Raw genomic sequence first — 17,336 nt, 5'->3', positions numbered from 1 at the left:
GTGTGTGTGTGTGTATGTATGTGTGTGTGTATGTGTGTGTGTCGGGGGTGGTGGTGATCTATACCCAGCATTGCTCAGGGATTATTTTTGGCTGTGTACTCAGGATTTATACCTGGTGGTGCTTGGGATGTCGGGGATCTAACCTGGGTCAGCTTCTTGCAAGGCAAACGCTCCCCCCGCTGTACTATCACTCTAACAGGAATCTCTATTTCTCTACTGCCCCATCAGCTAAGCCCGGGAACTGCTGCTGGCATGCACTTTTTGGGGCCTGGCACTCCCTAGGTGTTCCTTCAGGACCCCCAGGGTGGCCGAACCTGTGATAAGCCTAAGGCCCCAGGTCAAATCCTGGAAGCCCTGCGGGAGGTTGTGTTGACCTGCCCATCTCTGTCTTGCCTGCTGGTGATGCAGATGATGCAGAAGCAGGGAAGCAGGACTCTATTAGTTCCTTTACGATTTCCAGCTTCTTCAAGACTGGAAATATTTTTTCATTTTCCAGGATTTTCAAGAATGAAAATACTGAGTAATAAAGATGCCCAGACTCAAGAGTTGCAAAATAGAAAAGTTTATTGGAAAGTAGAAGAGAAAGAAAGGAACTCTACAGTGGGGAGGAACTTAGTATAGGGCTAAGTTAAAAGTTTGTGTTAAAGGCCCTTTCTTATCAATCGACAAGTATTACAGAGAATGCAGGCAATTTGCTGGGTGCTCTGGCTGGTTTGAGTTTTTTGGCCATCTGCCTCAGGTATTCCATTACCTTAGTCTCCCAATGAACCTAAACTCTGGGGCAGGATTTTATGAACAATTGTTAACTCCTTGTGTATTCTGAAAAGCCCAGGAAGCTGCAGGGAGTCAAAAATGTAGGATGGGCCAGACAAAAGCAGGACTGCTCATAGCAGCTGGCAAGAGTAAACTGAGGCTTCCTTTTTCACTAGCCCCGGGGATACTGAGTCAAACCTGTCTGAACTTTCCTTCCAGGGTTCCCTCCCAACCGGAATGCTCTGGGCACTTCCAGGTCTAAAACGGACCTTCGAGGTCTAAACCCTCCCTCCACAGACCGGGATCTCTTCCAGGTCTGATTCACTGTGTTCTCTGCACTGTCTCAGAGCAAAGGCACTAAAATTCCGCCCTGCCGCCCCACCCTAACGTATCCGGCCAACGCCACTAACGAGGCTGGACTCGAACTTGAATTCTCCGGAACCACTCACTCCTCCACTGCCACCCCCAGCCAAAAAAAAAAAAAAAATCGAGCGCTGCGCAAGCGCACTGGAGTGCCGCCGCCGCGCCCGCCGCCCGCCTTGCCGCGGCCACCCGCATGCGTGCTGAGGGCAAGCACATCCAACCGCGCACGCTCAGTTCACGTTCTCGCGCGCTCTGCCCGCGGCGCATGCGCAGGGTCAGCAGCCGGCAGAACCCGATCTCGGTTAGGTCCCGCGATATCTCCTCCTTCCAGCCGACCTTCCTTGAGGGCCGCTTCCGGGAGACTAACGACCGGTTCCGGAGTGACCGGTGTCTGCTCTCTCCTTCTTACTTCTCCGCTCCGGGTCCCCTAACCCCCATTTCCAGGCTGGTGGCCTAAGGTGGAACCTCCCTGCCCCCACCCCGTTACGGAGAGCGCGCGCTGCGCCCGGGAGCCAATCAGCCACCGCCTTAGGTAAGAGGCTCGCGAGCCCGCGCGAGACCCGCGCCCCGGGGCGGGTCCACGGGGGGCGGGTCCACAGGGGCGGGGCCGTGGAGGCGGGTCATGCCATGGCCCCGCCCCTCCCGGCTGTTGAACTGTCAAGCAGAGAGAGTGCGTAACCGTGGGGGAACCCCGGAGCAGATGATTGAGAGAACCGGTGGGTGGGAGGGGGCTGATTAGGTGTCAGTAGAAAGTTCAGTTGCATCTTAGCCGGCGGAACCGGTGACCTGGCCGCTGAGGCCTGCGAAGCCCCTTCCAGTAACGACTGGGGCCCGCTCTCCAGCTGCTGTCATTAGAAACTTAAGTTCGGGCTGGGGGATGCCCCAGAGAATTAAGTTGGCTCCTAAGTTCTGAGGGGTGGAGTGGCGGGAACATAGGGGAACCCATAAGTAGACCAGAGTTGAACACGGGGCCAGAAATGGGGCGGCTTCCCACATAATATGCTGGTTAGACATTTAGATTCGCGGAGGGCCACAGAAGGGGTGTTAGCAAAGATGGGTAAAGGACTGGGGAAGCTCCCTGGTGAGAAGTGGACTTCTGCGAGGTCACCTTTGCAGGATTCTGCGAGGAGTCCTGTAAATAAGCACTTTGATTTTTGGGGTTTTTTGGTTTGTTTGGGGCCGCATGCTGTGATGTGGGCTTACTCCTGGCTCTACACTCAAGAATTGACATCGCTTGGGGGACCATGTGGTCTGATGGTGATCCAGCCTGTGTCAGCAGCGTGCAAGACACTTTACCTGCTGTACTATCTCTTCTGCTCTATTTTTGGCTTTTTGGCTACACCCAGCAGTGCACACTCCTGGAGTGCTCAGGAGAACGTATTTGCATTGCCCGGGGTCAGATGTGTGGATGGCAAACACCCTACGTGCTATATTATCTCTCTGGCCCCTAAGCACTTTTCATTTATTTTTATTTTTTCCATGCTAGGAATTGAAGGCCTCTGACCCACAAGGCAATTATTGCATCACTGGGCACCCCAATGAACACTTGAAGCAGATTATCTTTTTCTGTTTGGGGTAGGGCAGGGAGCTTGAACCCAAAGGATCCTGGATGCAGCATTTGAGATCTCCAGTTTAATTTTTTTCTTTCTTTTAAGTTTTTAAGTTTTTGAGCCACAGCTGGTGATGCTCAGGGCTTATCTCTGATGGGGTGCTGGAAATTGAACCTAGTCAACTGCTTGCAAGGCAAGCATCCTAATCTCCCTTCCCACTGTACTATTTGTCTTTTCCTAGAGATCCCCAAATTGCATGTCAGTGGACTCCTTTAAGTTTGGGGGAGCTTTCTCTGAGGGGCTTTGGAACAGTCTTAGGATCACGTGCAAACGAACCCATTTGCTTGAGACGGGTCCTACTGGAAAGGCCTGGACAGAGACTTGTTCTGCGGGGATCCCATATGGTCCCCCAAGCGCTGCCAGGTGTAATTTCTGAGTGCAGAACCAGGAGTGACCCCTAAGCATTGCTGGGAGTCACCCAACAATTGAAAAAAAAATTCTCTGGGGACAGAGCCCCCGTGAATTGAAATCAGGGCAAGAGAAGTTCCCAGTTTAAGTGTAAAACTAAACAAATCCTTCTTGGCAAGGCTGGGCGTGAGTGGGGGTGGGGGGTCCCCTAAGGCTCGGCAGTGAGTCAGCTGCATGCTGGTCTATCCTCCGACCCTGGTGACTGTCCTCAGAGCAGTTTGTGTAGCAGGGGGAGAGAAGTGGCATAGAGCCTGGAGCATTGGGGCCAGAGTAATAGTACAGTAGGTAAAGCACTTGCTTTGCGTGTGGGCAATCCATGTTAAATCCCCAGTGCCCCATATGGTCCCCGAACCCTGCCAGGAGTGAGCCTGGAGCACATTGCCAGGAGTAAACGCTGAGCTCCTTCAGGTGTGGCCCAAAATCAAAACACAGGAACAAGACAAGCTCCTGCCTGTCTGGTGAAATCATACCTGTGGTGGGTGGGGGGTTAGAGAATGATTTTGTAAGCACTTCCTGTTCAAGGGCTGGAGGATTGATTGTAGATGCCACTGCCCATCCCATCCCCACCACTCGTCCCTGCAGGGGGCTCCTGGAGATGGTTGGACGATGACGAATACAGTAAGGCTAGACTGGCAGGCAGGTGGAGGGTCCAATCGGATGCCCAGGCTGCCGTGTGTCCAGTGAGCCAAGCACACTACCTCTGTCTTGCCAGCAGTGCTCAGAGACCATTCTGAGAGGTGTGAGCACAAACAGCCTGGCAATCCAGACACTAGACAGCAACTTAGGGAATGGGCCATATAGCCACTTTTTATATAGTACCTGGCAGGAATGGTAGGGAAATGGAAGCTCAGATGTGAAGGGGCACCAGGTGCCAGGGTCCCACTTTCCCCAACACTGCTGAAGGGCCTGGAGAGACGAGAACCCGGACCATCTGTGAGGAGTCGACTGCTTCGAGGTCTTCGTTTTGGAGACCACACCCCATGGTGCTCGGGACTTATTTCTTGCTCTGCATTGAGGAGTCATTTATTATTGCTCTTGGGGGTCCTTATGGGGTGCTGAAGATTGAACCTGGGTTGGCTGTAGTGCAAGGCAAGCGCCCTCCAGGCTGTCCTGTCTCTAGCCCGGAAGTCTCGTCTTTATTTGATGCTTTACCCCCCTGTTGTATTAATGCTGGGATAAAGTGGTTACTGCTTGGAAATAGCTCAGGCTGCAAGTTTTTAAAAGTGTTTCCGTTGCTCTCTGCATGCAGAAGTAGTTCAAAGTTACTGACGGGACCCGGCATCTTGCTCTCTCAGCCAGCCTTCCACCATGCTGATCTTCTCTTAACTGCCCCCAAGCCCTCTGGCTGCTTGGGCTCCACCCGTCATATCCACATTCCTCTTGGCCAGGAAGAGGAAAGGGCAAAAGTCATATGCCGGCCAGTGAAGGAAAGTTCTGAAAGCTGCCAAACACAGTACAGGTGTCATGTCATTGGCCAGGAAGGACCTGGGCACAGGGCCACACCGGACTGCAAGAAGAGCCGAGAATGGCCCTCTGGGGAGTGGGGACCCAGCCCAGAGCCCTGTTTTTTGTTTGTGTTTAGGTTTGGGGGGGGCCACACCCAGCGATGATCAGGGCTTCCTCCTGGTGGCTTTGTGCCTAGGAATTGCTCCTAGCAGGTTTCGGAGATCTTGTGGGGAGCCGGGGCTTGAACCCTGGTGGGCTGCGTGCAAGGCCCGCCCCCTGCCCGCTGTGCTAGTGTCCTGGCCCCTCGGTTTTGAGTTTTGAAAGAGGGGCTGGAGTGATAGTACAGCAGGTAGGGCGTTTGCCTTGCATGCAGCCTGATCCGGGTTTGATTCCCAGCATCCCATATGGTCCCCTGAATAATTCCTGAGTGCAAAGCCAGGAGTAACCTTGGGCATCACCGGGTGTGACCAAAAAGAAAAAAAAAATTATAATTAAAAAAAAAAAAGCATTTGAGTTTTGGAAGAATGACCGTCAGGAGCCAGCTGGAAACACTGCCCCAGCCCCAGTGCTTTCTTTGCAAAGTTAGTAACTTTGTTGTCTAGAGCAGGGCGAACCCCCTCACCCTGGCACTGGCCTTTTTTCACCCTCCAGGCCACCATGTCGGAATCTGGTCACAGTCAGCCGGGGCTCTACGGCATAGAGCGGCGGCGGCGGTGGAAGGAGCCGGGCCCCGGCGGCCCTCAGAACCTCTCTGGACCTGGTGGTCGGGAGAGAGACTACATTGCGCCGTGGGAGAGAGAGCGGCGGGTGAGTGTGTCCACGGACAGTGCCCAGGGAGCCACTTGCTCCCCGAGGTCTACCCCGCAGCTGCCGTGTGCTGGGCCAGGTCTGACCAAATCGTCTGTCTGTGTGGGGAAGCGGGGAGGGGGGTGCTCAGAGCCGGCCTCCATCAGAGGCGAGGGAGTAAAGTGGACACAGCCTGAGTAAGAGCAAATGTAACCTGAACACCCAGTCCCAGGATTGGTGGGGAGGGCAGGCCAGTGGCCACGGCCCCTGAGGAAGGAGGGAAGTACGAGGAAAGGTCAGAGAGAACGGGGGCTACTCAGCATAGGACCCCGTGGACCTTGGGAAGACTGTGGGTTTCACCAAATTTGCCACTGGGGAGCTGGCGTGGGAAGCATCAGATCCTCTATGCGACGGTGGGTTTTCCCCAGCAGCAGGCCCTATGCTTGCACTGTGGCCCTTCTAGTGCCCCTCCTGGCCCCCAGAAGTCAGACCTGTGCTCGACCCCCTTTCCACCAGTGCGGGAAAAGAGACAACTCCACGCTGCAGGCGGGTGTGGGGGCTGGCCCAGCGCCTGCCTGGCCCCAGTCCTGGTCTCTGACTCTCTCCCGGGGCCTGGCCCACGTCTGGCTGATGGCGGGGTGGAAGGAGAGAGGAATTCAGACCAGGGTCTATGCCACCAATTTGGGCAAACCTGAGGGCAAGTTGGTTCCCATTGTGCACTGTACTCTCCCCTCCTCAGGGGTGCCAGCGTGAGAATGCGCGCTCGCTTGCTCGCTCCCGCCCTCCCTTCTACGCTCAGCCCTTCTTTTGGGGACTGCCACCTTTTCCTGTGCCCGGGACTTCCTGCCCCAGAGCCAGTAGCCCCCCTATCGCTGTTTTGTTCCTGAGCCTCCTAACCCACCACCAGACTTGTCACGTCCTCGTGCCCCTTCCTGGTCTCTCCTTCCAGCAGGCGGGTTAAATGTCCTCAGTCTCCGGGGAGTGACCTCTGCTGTGACTCAGGCAGCTGGAGAGGAGAGGGGACCCCCGAGCCAGTCAGCAGCTTGGGGGTGAGTCAGCAGAGTCTGGAAGGAGGAACAGGAGGAATTGGACCCTGAGGGCTTGGGTAGCCCCCAGGGGAGGCTGGGGTGGGGTGGCAGGTGCTGTGCCTGCTGGGGTCAGAGGCCAACATGGATAGCTTCGGGCCCATTTCCCATGAGCCTCATGGTCATCCCCAGTGGGAGGAATTTCCCCAGATATGAGGAAACCAGCCATCGAGCAGGTGGGCCTTTGTCGGGGTTCAGGACCTCACCTGGAAGCAAAGCCAGGTGTGAGCCCAGATCTGCCGGCCCCGGAGCCTGGCCCATCCTGGGCTGCTCCTCCAGCCCAAGCCCTGACCAGGCACGCCCTACGCTGCCACCACCTGGCTGCCTGGGTTCAGACCCGTTGCTGACGGGTTGTGTGACTGCGGGCAGAGCACCCGATCTCTGGGTTCCAGCGTTGGTGGGAGGATTGAACTGATCATTGGACTCGCGCCTCCTTTCTGAGCCCGTACCCTCCCTCACGGCAGGATGGCAGCGAAGAGACCAGCGCGGCAGCGGTCATGCAGAAGACCCCCATCATCCTCTCAAAGCCTCCAGCAGAGCGGGTGAGCGGCAGGACCCCTTGGAAGCGGGGGCGGAGGGCAGAGCATGGTGGGGGTTTCTCCTATTGACTGGCTTCGTGTCACTCTTGTAGTCGAAGCAGCCTGCGGCCCCGGCAGCCCCCGTGGCCCCGCCGGCTCCAGCCCCTCTGGAGAAGCCCATCGTCCTCATGAAGCCCCGGGAGGAGGCCAAGGGGCCTGCAGCCGCGTCCCCCGCTTCGACCCCCGAGGGCACTGCCCCACCACCCCCGGCAGCCCCGGCGCCACCCAAGGGAGAGAAGGAAGGGCAGAGACCGACACAGCCTGTGTACCAGATCCAGAACCGGGGCATGGGCACCGCAGCCCCCGCGGCCATGGACCGTGAGTTGGGGCCAGGCTGGCTGTGGCGGGGAGCTGGCGCCCCCTCGTGGCCTGACCTGGCCCTCACCGCCCTCTCTGTGTCCAGCCGTCGTGGGTCAAGCTAAGCTGCTGCCCCCAGAACGCATGAAGCACAGCATCAAGCTGGTAGACGATCAGATGAACTGGTGCGACAGTGCCATCGAGGTAGGCGGGAGGGAGTCCCACAGCCTCTCCTCCACTCCCCTGCCCCCAGGTGGGAGGGTTACAGCCAGGTAAAGTGGGAGCGGAGAGTGCTCGCCCTCCCGCTGCGGTACTGGTGGCGCGAGTCCTTGTGGATTTGGGCTCTGGCTCTCTTGGCATTCCACTGCCCCTGGTGCCCTGGCGTCTCCTGGATCCTCCCCCGACCGGCTGGGCCTTCCGCCCTAGCTGGCCCAAACCCACTCTGTGCTGCAAGCTCCCTGAGGGTCCCCCTGTGTCCCGGCCGTACTCTGGCCTCCCCTGCCCAGTCCTGCCCACCTTCTGAGAGTTTTTTGTCTCTACTCCATGGGGCAGTGTGCCAGGCGTGGCTTGATTCCTGTCATGAAGACAGCAACTGGAGAGATTAAAAAGATGGGTGGGGAGCTGGAGAGATCATACACGGGAAGGGCATTTACTTTGCATGCCTCCAGTCTCGGCTCTATCTCCAGCTGCCATTACGGCTCCTGAGCACTGCCAGGAGTGTTTCCTGAATGCAGAGCCAGGAGTAACCCCTGAGCATTGCCCGGTGTGACCCCCAAAACCAAAAAAGAGGAAAAAGAAAATGGTCAGAGGTGCAGTGGGTTAGGTGCTGGCCTTGCATGTGGCTGACCGGGTCCCGTCTGCAGCAATGCAGGGGCCCTGCTAGGAGTCACCCCTGAGCACTGCTGGGGATGGCCCATCCCTCTTCCCATTCCCTCCACCCCCAGAAAGATTTGGAAGTCCCTCTGTGCAGGCCCTGCCCTGTGGCCAGGCAGAGCTGTGCAGTGACAGTGCACTCTGCACCTGTGTTCTTGCCTGCTGTCCACTGCCGTAACAACCGAGGAGCACTTAGTCGCCGAGCCCCACAGTCAGGTAGCCCCTAACTCAAGTCCTGAATTTATTTTTATTTTATCTTTTTGGCTTTTGGGGGTCACACCCGGTGGTATTTAGGGGTTTCTCCTGGCTCTGTGCTCAGGAATAACTCCTGGCAGTTCACGGGGGACCATATGGGATGCTGGGGATCCAACCTTGGTCGGCCTCCTGCAAGGCAAGTGCCCTCCCCACTGGACTCTCGCTCCAGCCTGAGGCTTGAATCTTTTAGTTTTGACTGATTGTTAAATAGCCGTGCGTGGCCAGCGCCCACCCTGTTGGACAGGACTGACTCCGACGGTCAGGAGAGCGGCAGCCTGTGTTAGGGCCGGTCCCCCGCAGAGCAGAGAGCTTCCTGGGAGAACGTTCCAGCAGTGCTGGTTGCTCCATCCTGTTGTCACGACACCTCTCTCTATCCAGTTGCAGTCCCACTGACTTCCAATGCCAGGCCCTTTTCTACTCTGGAACTGTTGTGAATGTTGTTCTTTACACCGGAACATTCACCCCACTTCACACACGTGCAGACACACACGCCCTTTGCCCAGTGGAAGGGGTTCACGTGTGATGGGACACATGAGCATGAGCACCGCCGCAGTCCCGCCTCAGAGGTGGTGGGTGTGGAAGCTGCATCTCTGTGTCTCCCTACAGTACCTGTTGGACCAGACTGATGTGTTGGTGGTCGGCGTCCTGGGCCTCCAGGGGACAGGCAAATCCATGGTCATGTCGCTGCTGTCAGCCAACACTCCCGAGGAGGACCAGAGGTGAGGGCATGTCGAGGTGTGGGAGCCACTCTGCTGGTCTCCAGGCCTTCCTCAGATCACAGGTCTGCCCTGAGTGCGAGGGGAGCACTGTGTGCCGGGCACCCCATGGAACTAGCAGTAGTACTGTTCTGGGCTCACAGCTTAGTCGGGGGTGTCTGGATTGTTTTACCTGATGGAAGATGAGAAGCCGGCTGCAGGCGTGGGAGCTGTGGGCACCCCACTGAGGGGACTCTGGAGAAGAGATGGGTATCAGGGAGTAGGAAGGGGCAGGGCCCCCCCAACAGTGAGGACAGGCTGTCCCTCTTCCCCTGGCTCCGGTCTCAGGCCCTCGCCCGGGATCCTTGCCTGAGGTTTCTCCTTCTTGCTCTTTTCTTTTGTGAGCTTCAGGGTGATGCTCAGAGCTCACTTCTGGTGGGACTGGGGGGACCCATTGGACCACCCCCCCTTTCCCGCCTCTGCCCAGAGCTCTGCTCCTGCCGCCCACGCACCCCACGCCCCGGCCCTTGTTGATGGTCACTGAGCCCCGCTTCCACTCTCCCCCTCGACTGTCTTCTCCCTCTCGGGGCACCCTGGCCGCCCCTCTCAGGCCCCCTCTCGAGCAGGTGTGCCAGTGCCCGTGGCTGCCTTCTTAAGGAGCTGGCCTAGAGTCACCCAGAAACAGATTGTTTGGCTTACTGCTCTGGGGGTCCTGGTGGCCCCGGCATGTGGGTTTGGAGGGAGGGTGGAGGCCACTTGGATCCACAGGAGCTTGGAAGGTCTCCCAGCCTCAGGCAGGGACCAGTGCAGGGCCTGAGGCACCTGCCTGGCCCACGGCAGCTGACCCTCTCAGCGTGGTCCCTAGCACCGCATGGCCCCCAAGAGCAGACCCCCCCCTCTCCCCTCCCAACCCAGCACAGAGCTGGGATGAGTGTCAAAAGCACCTGCAGGTGTGCGTGAAAAAAAATAAAAGAAAGGGCTGGAGCCATAATGCAGCAGACAGGGCTCTTGCCTTGTGTGCAGCCAACCTGGGTTCCGTCCCATGCACCCAGTATAGCTTCCCGAGCTCGCTAAAAGTGATCCCTCAGCCGGGTGTGACCCCAAAACCATAAAGGCAAAACAGAGCAAATTCCTGCTGTTACAGACTGAGAGCATTTGCCCTGCCTGCATGGCAGAGGGACCAGTGAGCTCACTAGGTGGGGCCTGGCCCAGCTCAGCCTACTCTGCTGTCAGACCCTCCCGCCCGGCCCCCTGGCCCCCAGCATCAGTGGAGATGAAGGAGAGACTTGCCCCACAGGAGAACCGAGACGTAGCCAGCTTCCTCTCCCCGTGGGTGGAGGGTCTCCGGGCTGTGTGCACTGGGCTTTGGGTTGCCTCGTCACTGTGCCTCCACTGCCAGGGCGTCACACGTGCAGGCTCCCAGAAAGGAGGAAAGGACGTGGGGATCCAAGGGCAAGCCCACAGCTCAGGGGAATTTGGGTCCCAGCCTCCAGCCGAGTGGTGGCCCCTTCCGGTGTGCCCCCATGCTGGCAGCAGCGGCCAGCAGGTGGCACCCACGGCCCCTCTCCACAGGGCCTACGTTTTCCGGGCCCAGAGTGCTGAGATGAAGGAGCGGGGCGGCAACCAGACGAGCGGCATCGACTTCTTCATCACGCAGGAGCGGATCGTCTTCCTGGACACGCAGGTGGGCCCCGCCCCGGGCCAGTGTCTTCTGAGGCCTTAGTCTTTCCCCCAGGTTTGCCCCAGTGCCCCGTCCCTGGCGTGCACAGAAGCGTGAAAATCCTCCAGCCCCGGGATTTGGAGATGGTCCTGGAGAGGGTCTCTCCAGATCCAGACGCTCTGCCCTTTCAGTTCATTTTGTGGTGCCGGGAACGCAGCCCAGGCCCTTACCCCAGGGCCTCACCCCTGTGAGGCCGACGCTCTGCCCCCACGCTGCCTCCCCGCCCCAGCCACCACAGACCCTCTGCCATCTGGACCATCACTGGGAGGGGCTGTCTGTGAGGGTCACCCTCTCAAGGCCTCTGGGGTGGTGGCCCGGCTCTCGCTGTCGTCCGCTTCCTCCGCCCCTTAGCCCGGCCCCAGGATGGTGGGTTCAGACACCCCGCTGAGCCATGGGCCCTTCCACACAGCTCACAGCCTGGCCACCGTCCCACCCCTCTGGCCATTCCTCGTCCTGGCCTCTTTGTTCATTTGTTTTTTGGCCTGTCCTGGCAGTGCTCAGGGTGTTCTCCTGACTCTGTTCAGAGGCCACTCCTGGTGGGACCCAGGGGACCCTGGGGGTGTTGGTGATCAAGCACCCCCCCGGCTGTGCTTTCGCTTCGCCCTTTGTCCTGTTCACCCTTTACCTGAAACTACCCGAGATTGATGTTGCTGCGCCTCGGTCTCCTCCATGAGATTGATGTCGCCGCCCATCGGTCTCCTTCATGGGGAGATCTGCCTGCTCTGGGCCTTTCCGGGGGCCAGTGGGTGAGCCCACGTGTCAGGGCCTAGTGACGGTATTGACACACACGCCCCGCCCTCATACCTGCAGAAGGACTCTGGCCTTTTTACCTGGCTAGTGCCATGTGTGTTGCCTCCCCCTGGAAGCCCTCCCCTCCCTGAGTCTTCCCCCAGAACTGGGGCCGCCACTCCCACTTCCCAGCTGCAGGAGCTCTTCAGTGGGGGGCCCCAGGGCTTGGGCTGTGCGGGTACTCACTGGCTGTTGGTGGAAGAAAGCTGTGGTCAGCCTGGGCATGGCTGTCCTGCGGACGGGATGAGCCTGTTGGGGGTGTGAGGTCTGGGGGCCAGCCCCCGCTGGGGCGGACCTGAAGCCTCACGAGACAGGCTGGACTCACTGGTGTGCGGTCTGAGAAAGAGACTGTGTGGGCGCAGAGCGTGGCCCCAGGGTCTGGCGCATGGCAGGCAGGCGGGCGCTTTGCCCCTGCGCTCCCCCCTCCAATCTCCCAGCCCTGATTTCTGCCCTCAGCAGTGAGCTGCGCTGCTCTCTGAGCCCCCGCGTTCTCCTCCTGCACAGTGTCCCTTTAAGAGAAGTTGCATGAGTCACTGTTGATTTTTTTGTTAACACCTACAATGCAGATTTTACTTCCTCACCCATTTTCACACTAATCATTGTTTTTGACCTAAGTCATTATCTTCGTCAAGTTTTGAAAGCATTAGCAAGGATGACAGAAGGGTCTGTAATGACATGACTCACACTGCGCGCGCGCGCAGTCTGGGGAGTCTGGCGGTGGCGGAGCCTGGGCAAGTCCTCCGCGGAGAGACTCTCTCACCACCTCCGTCTGACTGGCACCGTCCAAAACGGCAGGTGCCAGAGTGCTCGCACCTTCCCTTGTCCTGAAACTGGCGGGGGATATGCCTTGGGTGGCTGTGACCTGGGCTGTGTGGGTGTCACTGGCTGTGGGTGGAAGAAAGCTGGGGTCAGCCTGGGCAGAGCTGTCCTGTGGAGGGGACGAGCTGGCCCCTGGCACCCTGGCCCCCGGCATCCCCACCCCCGACACCACCTTCTCTTCCCTGCACAGCCCATCCTGAGCCCGTCCATCCTGGACCATCTCATCAACAATGACCGCAAGCTGCCCCCGGAATACAACCTGCCACACACCTATGTGGAGATGCAGGTGCGGCCGGGCCTGGCCAGGGAGGAGGGTGGGGCTCCTTTCTGCTCACAGAGAGCCTGGGGCCCCCTCTGCAGGCCCTGCACCCCGAGGCATGGAGGTGGGGAGTGGTGCAGAGTGGGGCAGGGTGCCCTCACCTCTGTGTCCCCTCCCCCCCGTGCAGTCCCTGCAGATCGCCGCCTTCCTCTTCACTGTGTGCCACGTGGTGATCGTCGTGCAGGACTGGTTCACAGACCTCAGTCTGTACAGGTGAGGGGACAGGGTGGGCAGTAGCTCAGCTTCACAGAGCCCGGGGGGCATGGTGCACCCCGGCCTCCAGTGTGGCTTCAGTGCCCTGTGTGATCTGCCACAGTGCCCCCCCCGCCCCTGCATCCACACAGACGCCCTCACACAGCCCCTAGATGCCTTCCTGGTTCTGCAGGCCCTGCTGGCCGCCCCTCCTGCCCTTCCTGCGCCTGGTCCAGCGCAGGTCCCTCGCAGGTCTCCTCCGGACCCTCAGCCCACTGACGGCTGGTGTAGGTCTCCACGGTCTCTGGCCCTCCCTGAAGGTGAAGTGCCCCCGGGCCCTGCCACAGGGCAGACGGGCCTGAGGGGCTGCTGGAGGACCCCTCGTCTCGACTGGGCAGGATGAGAAGCGCAGGCTGAACTTCCAGCAGTGCAGCAGGAGTAGCAGGGCACGGCACTGTCCCTTTGTCCTGGCCCACTGACCGTCCAGCAGGGTTGAGTCCTGATGTCAGCCGTGATGGTGGAGCCGGGAGGGGGATGACGGAGGGTGAGGGCAGCAGGGTGCAGTGTCCATGAGGAATGGACAGGCTTTGGGGGCCCTCCAAGCTGGGTTCAAGGGGCCCCGGGGCCACAGCCTGTGACTCTCAGCCCTGCCTGGGGCTTTGAAGCTCAGGCCCAATCAGGGGACGCCGTCTGCTGCTGGCATCAGCCACGGCTCCCCCGACCCCCTCAGCTCTCCCGGTCCATCTCCACTTTTCACTCCATTTTGCTGTCACCATAAAACTACAGTCTCATAATTTTTGATACTTTGTTCATTTGGGGGCCACCTCCAGCGACGCTCAGGATTTACTCCTGGTAGGGCCTGGGTGACGATCCAGGGCACAGGGAGCAAACCCGCATTAGCCGCTTTCAAGGCAAGCACACTTGCTGCTGTCTTGTCATTCTGGCCCCTGCAGTCGTTCAGATAATGTAAACTCTGGCGGGGAGGGGGCATCCGACCCAGGACCTTGCGCACGCAGAGCAAATGCGCTACTGCTGGGCCATATCCCGTCCCCTTATTGGCAGATAGTAGCATTGAGGTGGCCTGGATGGGGCCAGGGCTGGTGGTGTCACCCAGCTCTCCCTGAATTCCCCGGACACGTGAGACATCTGGCATGTCCGTGGCACTTTCTGAACAGGGCTGTCGCTTTCACCAGCCCTGCCGAGGCTGTGGGACGTGGGTCCAGGGCCGGAGCACCTACTGTCCTCGCACACCCCCAGGTTCTTGCAGACGGCTGAGATGGTGAAGCCCTCCACCCCATCCCCCAGCCATGAGCCGAGCAGCTCGTCCGGCTCTGACGAAGGCACCGAGTACTACCCCCACCTGGGTGAGTGTCTGCGGCCCCAACCCATGCAGCCTCGGCTCTTCTTCCTGGGGTCACACCCTCGGGGCAGCCCTGGCCACTGTGGGGTCACCCCGAGTCTGGCCATGCTCCTGGCTCAGCATAGGGCATGTGGTTGGCTCCCTGAGTGGGCGGGTCCCAATGTGAAGACCCTGAGGGGCCATGTCCCCCCTGCCCCTCAAGGGCCCACACGCTGCTCTGTCCACTCCCCGCTTGGCTCTCAGCAGCTGGGCTCCTGCCACTCCTTACTCCTTCCCTGTCCCTCCTCCCTCCCACCCCCTCACCCCTGCTCCATCCCTCTTCCCTCCCACCCCCATCCCCACCCTGCCCTATCTTCTCCCTCCTGCCCCCTTTCACCTCTTCCCTGTCTTTCCTCCCTCCTGCCCACCTCACCCCTGCCCCATCTCTCTCCCTCCCCCAGTCTTTCTGCAGAACAAGGCTCGCCGAGAAGACTTCTGTCCCCGCAGGCTGAGGCAAATGCACCTCATGATTGACCAGCTCATGGCCCACTCTCACCTGCGCTACAAGGGTGAGGCTCCCCGCACCCCTGCCACCTGTCACGCCTATCCCCCACCCCCAGCTCACTGCCCAGTGCCACTCCGGGCTTGGTCCTGGGGTGCATGGGTGCGGCTGACCCGAGGCCTCTGCAGGCACCCTGTCCATGCTGCAGTGTGACATCTTCCCGGGGCTGCCGCCCGACTTTCTGGACTCGGAGGTCAACCTGTTCCTGGTGCCCTTCATGGACAACGAGACGGAGAGCGAGAACCCGCCCAGAGCAGGTGGGCTCCCCGAGAGGGCGGTGCTGGCCACCCCAGAGGGCTTGGCCACTTCCCAGGCACTGGTTTTGGCCCTGGAAGGACAGGAGCAGCAGGGCCAGGGGTGCTCGGGCTGCTGGGAGGCCCTTGGCCGGCGCCCCCTAATCTCCTGCACCCCCAGGCCCCGGCTCCAGCCCACTCTTCTCCCTGCTGCCCGGGTACCGTGGCCACCCGAGTTTCCAGTCATTGGTGAGCAAGCTCCGCAGCCAGGTGATGTCCATGGCCCGGCCGCAGCTGTCGCACACCATCCTCACCGAGAAGAACTGGTAGGAGCTCCGGGGGCACTTGGGGCAGGGCCCGGTTCCTGCCCCGGCTGGGCACCCGCATTGCTGCTGGGGGCGGTCTGGTCACCAGTGGTCCTGTGGGAAACTTATTTGATTTCGGTTCTTAAATCACACCTGCCGGTACCCAGGGCTTCCTCCTGGCAGGGCTTGGGGACCATTCGGAGTGTCGGGCATCAAATCCAGGTTGCGAGCACCCTCCCAGTTCTCTCGCTCCAGCTCATGGGGAATTTGGAGCGGGAGTGTTACTGGGGTACCACTTGGTGGGTGTCAGTGACACATGAGCAGAGGGGCCACGAGCCAGGACCCAGAATGCACATGGCTGCAGTGTATGCCCCCAGGGATGGTCACGCACTGCCGCTGTAGTCCAAGTGCTCCCACACTGCCAGGGAGCTCCGGAAGAAAAGGGGGGGGGGGATAGCTCACTGAGCCTGCACGGCCCGGGCATCAGCTCTGACCCACCCGGGGCAGCAGCGGCCCCTCCACACGGCCTTTGCTGGGCTCTGGGGTCGCTGGCAGCTGGGGTAGGGCAGGTGGCAAGTGCCTACGAGTGGGGCACAGCTCACCATCACCAGGGCCTGGGAGGAGGAAGCAGGACAGTCTTGGCGCGGGTGGAGCCCTGGGCACTCGGGGCGCCTCCCTCCTGGGCACAGGCCTCTGGGCAAGCACCCCCTCCCTCAGCCCGCCAGGGGGTGCTGGGGTCGGGGCCAGGAGTGCTGACTGGGCCCCTCCTCTCTTGTAGGTTCCACTACGCCGCTCGGATCTGGGATGGGGTGAAAAAGTCCTCAGCCCTGGCGGAGTACAGCCGCCTGCTGGCCTGAGGCTGGGCGCAGCGGCGTGCAGGGCGCCGATCGGGTCCCCAGTGGATGGCGAGGGAGCGCAGAGTCCTCCCCACACGTGGGCGGGAGCGCGGCCTCGGGCCTGACAGACGAGGACACGGACCAGGCAGGCCCCCGGGGCCCAGCCCTCGCTCTCAGGGAGCATTGTCCAGGGGGTGACACTGAGAGCTCAGACTTGGGCAGCGCCTTCGGGGTCCCCGACCAGGCCTGGCTGGGGAGGTGTCTAGATGGTCCCTGGCAGCCCAGGCTCCAGCTTGACCTCCATCTTCAGGGGCAGCAGCAGGACCTGTCCCCCGGCGAGGTGGGTCTGGGGAGCGTGGGAGCGGACCCTCCATGTGCCCGTGCCCACCTGAGCTGGCGCCCGCCCTCCAGACCTGCCTCTCTCGAGGCATCCTCACGGGCCGAGGCCTGGGAAGCAGGTGGAAACAGTCTCTGCTGAGGTGGCCGCCAGAGAAGGGGTGTTGTTCCCCCGGGGTGACCTCAGACTCTCACCTGGGACTCGAGGGGCAAATGCCGTGACTCCTCGCATCCGCTCTCCCCGGTGAGCACTGGCCCAGTAGAACGCGGACTCACCGGGATGGGTCGGCTCCACTTAGACAGGGCGTGGGGTGGGGTCACGGCACCACCCCTTGTTCCTCAGTGCTGTGTGGGAGCCCCACGCAACGAAGCCTAGCGTGTCCCCGAGGCCAGGTCAGTGCACTGCGGCCACATGCGTGCAGCCCACCACTGCCGAAGGTGGGAACCAGGCCGAGTGGGTGTTTTTGACAAACAGGTTCTAATTCCCCCAGAGAGGCGCCTGCTGGGGGCTTCCCAGCGAGGAAGGGTCTCCTGTGAGCAACAAACCTGGACTGGCCCCTGAGTTCCACGGGGTGTGGCCAACAAACAAGGAAAATAAAGATGCGGCTTCCTTTGCATTGTCTCCTCTTCCTTAAAAGTTTGAACTTCAGGGCCGGAGAGATAGTGCAGCGGGTTCCATCCTGGCACCCCTATGGTCCCCGAGCCCTGCCAGGAGTGATTCATGAGCTAAGAGCCAG

General features: G+C 60.2%; 1 protein-coding gene across 1 annotated transcript; it reads left to right on the top strand.

Annotated features, from left to right (window-relative positions):
* The first annotated feature begins 1,371 nt into the window (after positions 1 to 1,371).
* On the top strand, positions 1,372 to 17,214 carry SMG9 (SMG9 nonsense mediated mRNA decay factor). Its single transcript, XM_004621439.2, has 14 exons — positions 1,372 to 1,648; positions 5,232 to 5,387; positions 6,916 to 6,993; positions 7,083 to 7,347; positions 7,433 to 7,530; positions 9,061 to 9,173; positions 10,722 to 10,833; positions 12,668 to 12,763; positions 12,924 to 13,009; positions 14,246 to 14,352; positions 14,789 to 14,896; positions 15,018 to 15,146; positions 15,304 to 15,448; positions 16,206 to 17,214. Exons 2-14 carry the CDS (start codon positions 5,238 to 5,240, stop codon positions 16,282 to 16,284), a joined length of 1,566 nt encoding a protein of 521 aa, XP_004621496.1. The 5' UTR covers positions 1,372 to 1,648; positions 5,232 to 5,237; the 3' UTR covers positions 16,285 to 17,214.
* The last annotated feature ends 122 nt before the right edge of the window (positions 17,215 to 17,336 follow it).

Source organism: Sorex araneus, chromosome 8 (genome assembly GCF_027595985.1).
Source record: "Sorex araneus isolate mSorAra2 chromosome 8, mSorAra2.pri, whole genome shotgun sequence".
NCBI lineage: Eukaryota > Metazoa > Chordata > Mammalia > Eulipotyphla > Soricidae > Sorex > Sorex araneus.
This window is presented reverse-complemented; position numbering and strand designations above follow the sequence as displayed.

Coding starts and splice junctions, on each gene's coding strand:
- SMG9 (XM_004621439.2), top strand. CDS start 5,238: ATGTCGGAATCTGGTCACAGTCAGCCGGGGCTCTACGGCATAGAGCGG. Junction 9,174..10,721: donor ACTCCCGAGGAGGACCAGAG/GTGAGGGCATGT, acceptor CCCTCTCCACAG/GGCCTACGTTTTCCGGGCCC. Junction 15,449..16,205: donor ATCCTCACCGAGAAGAACTG/GTAGGAGCTCCG, acceptor CCTCTCTTGTAG/GTTCCACTACGCCGCTCGGA.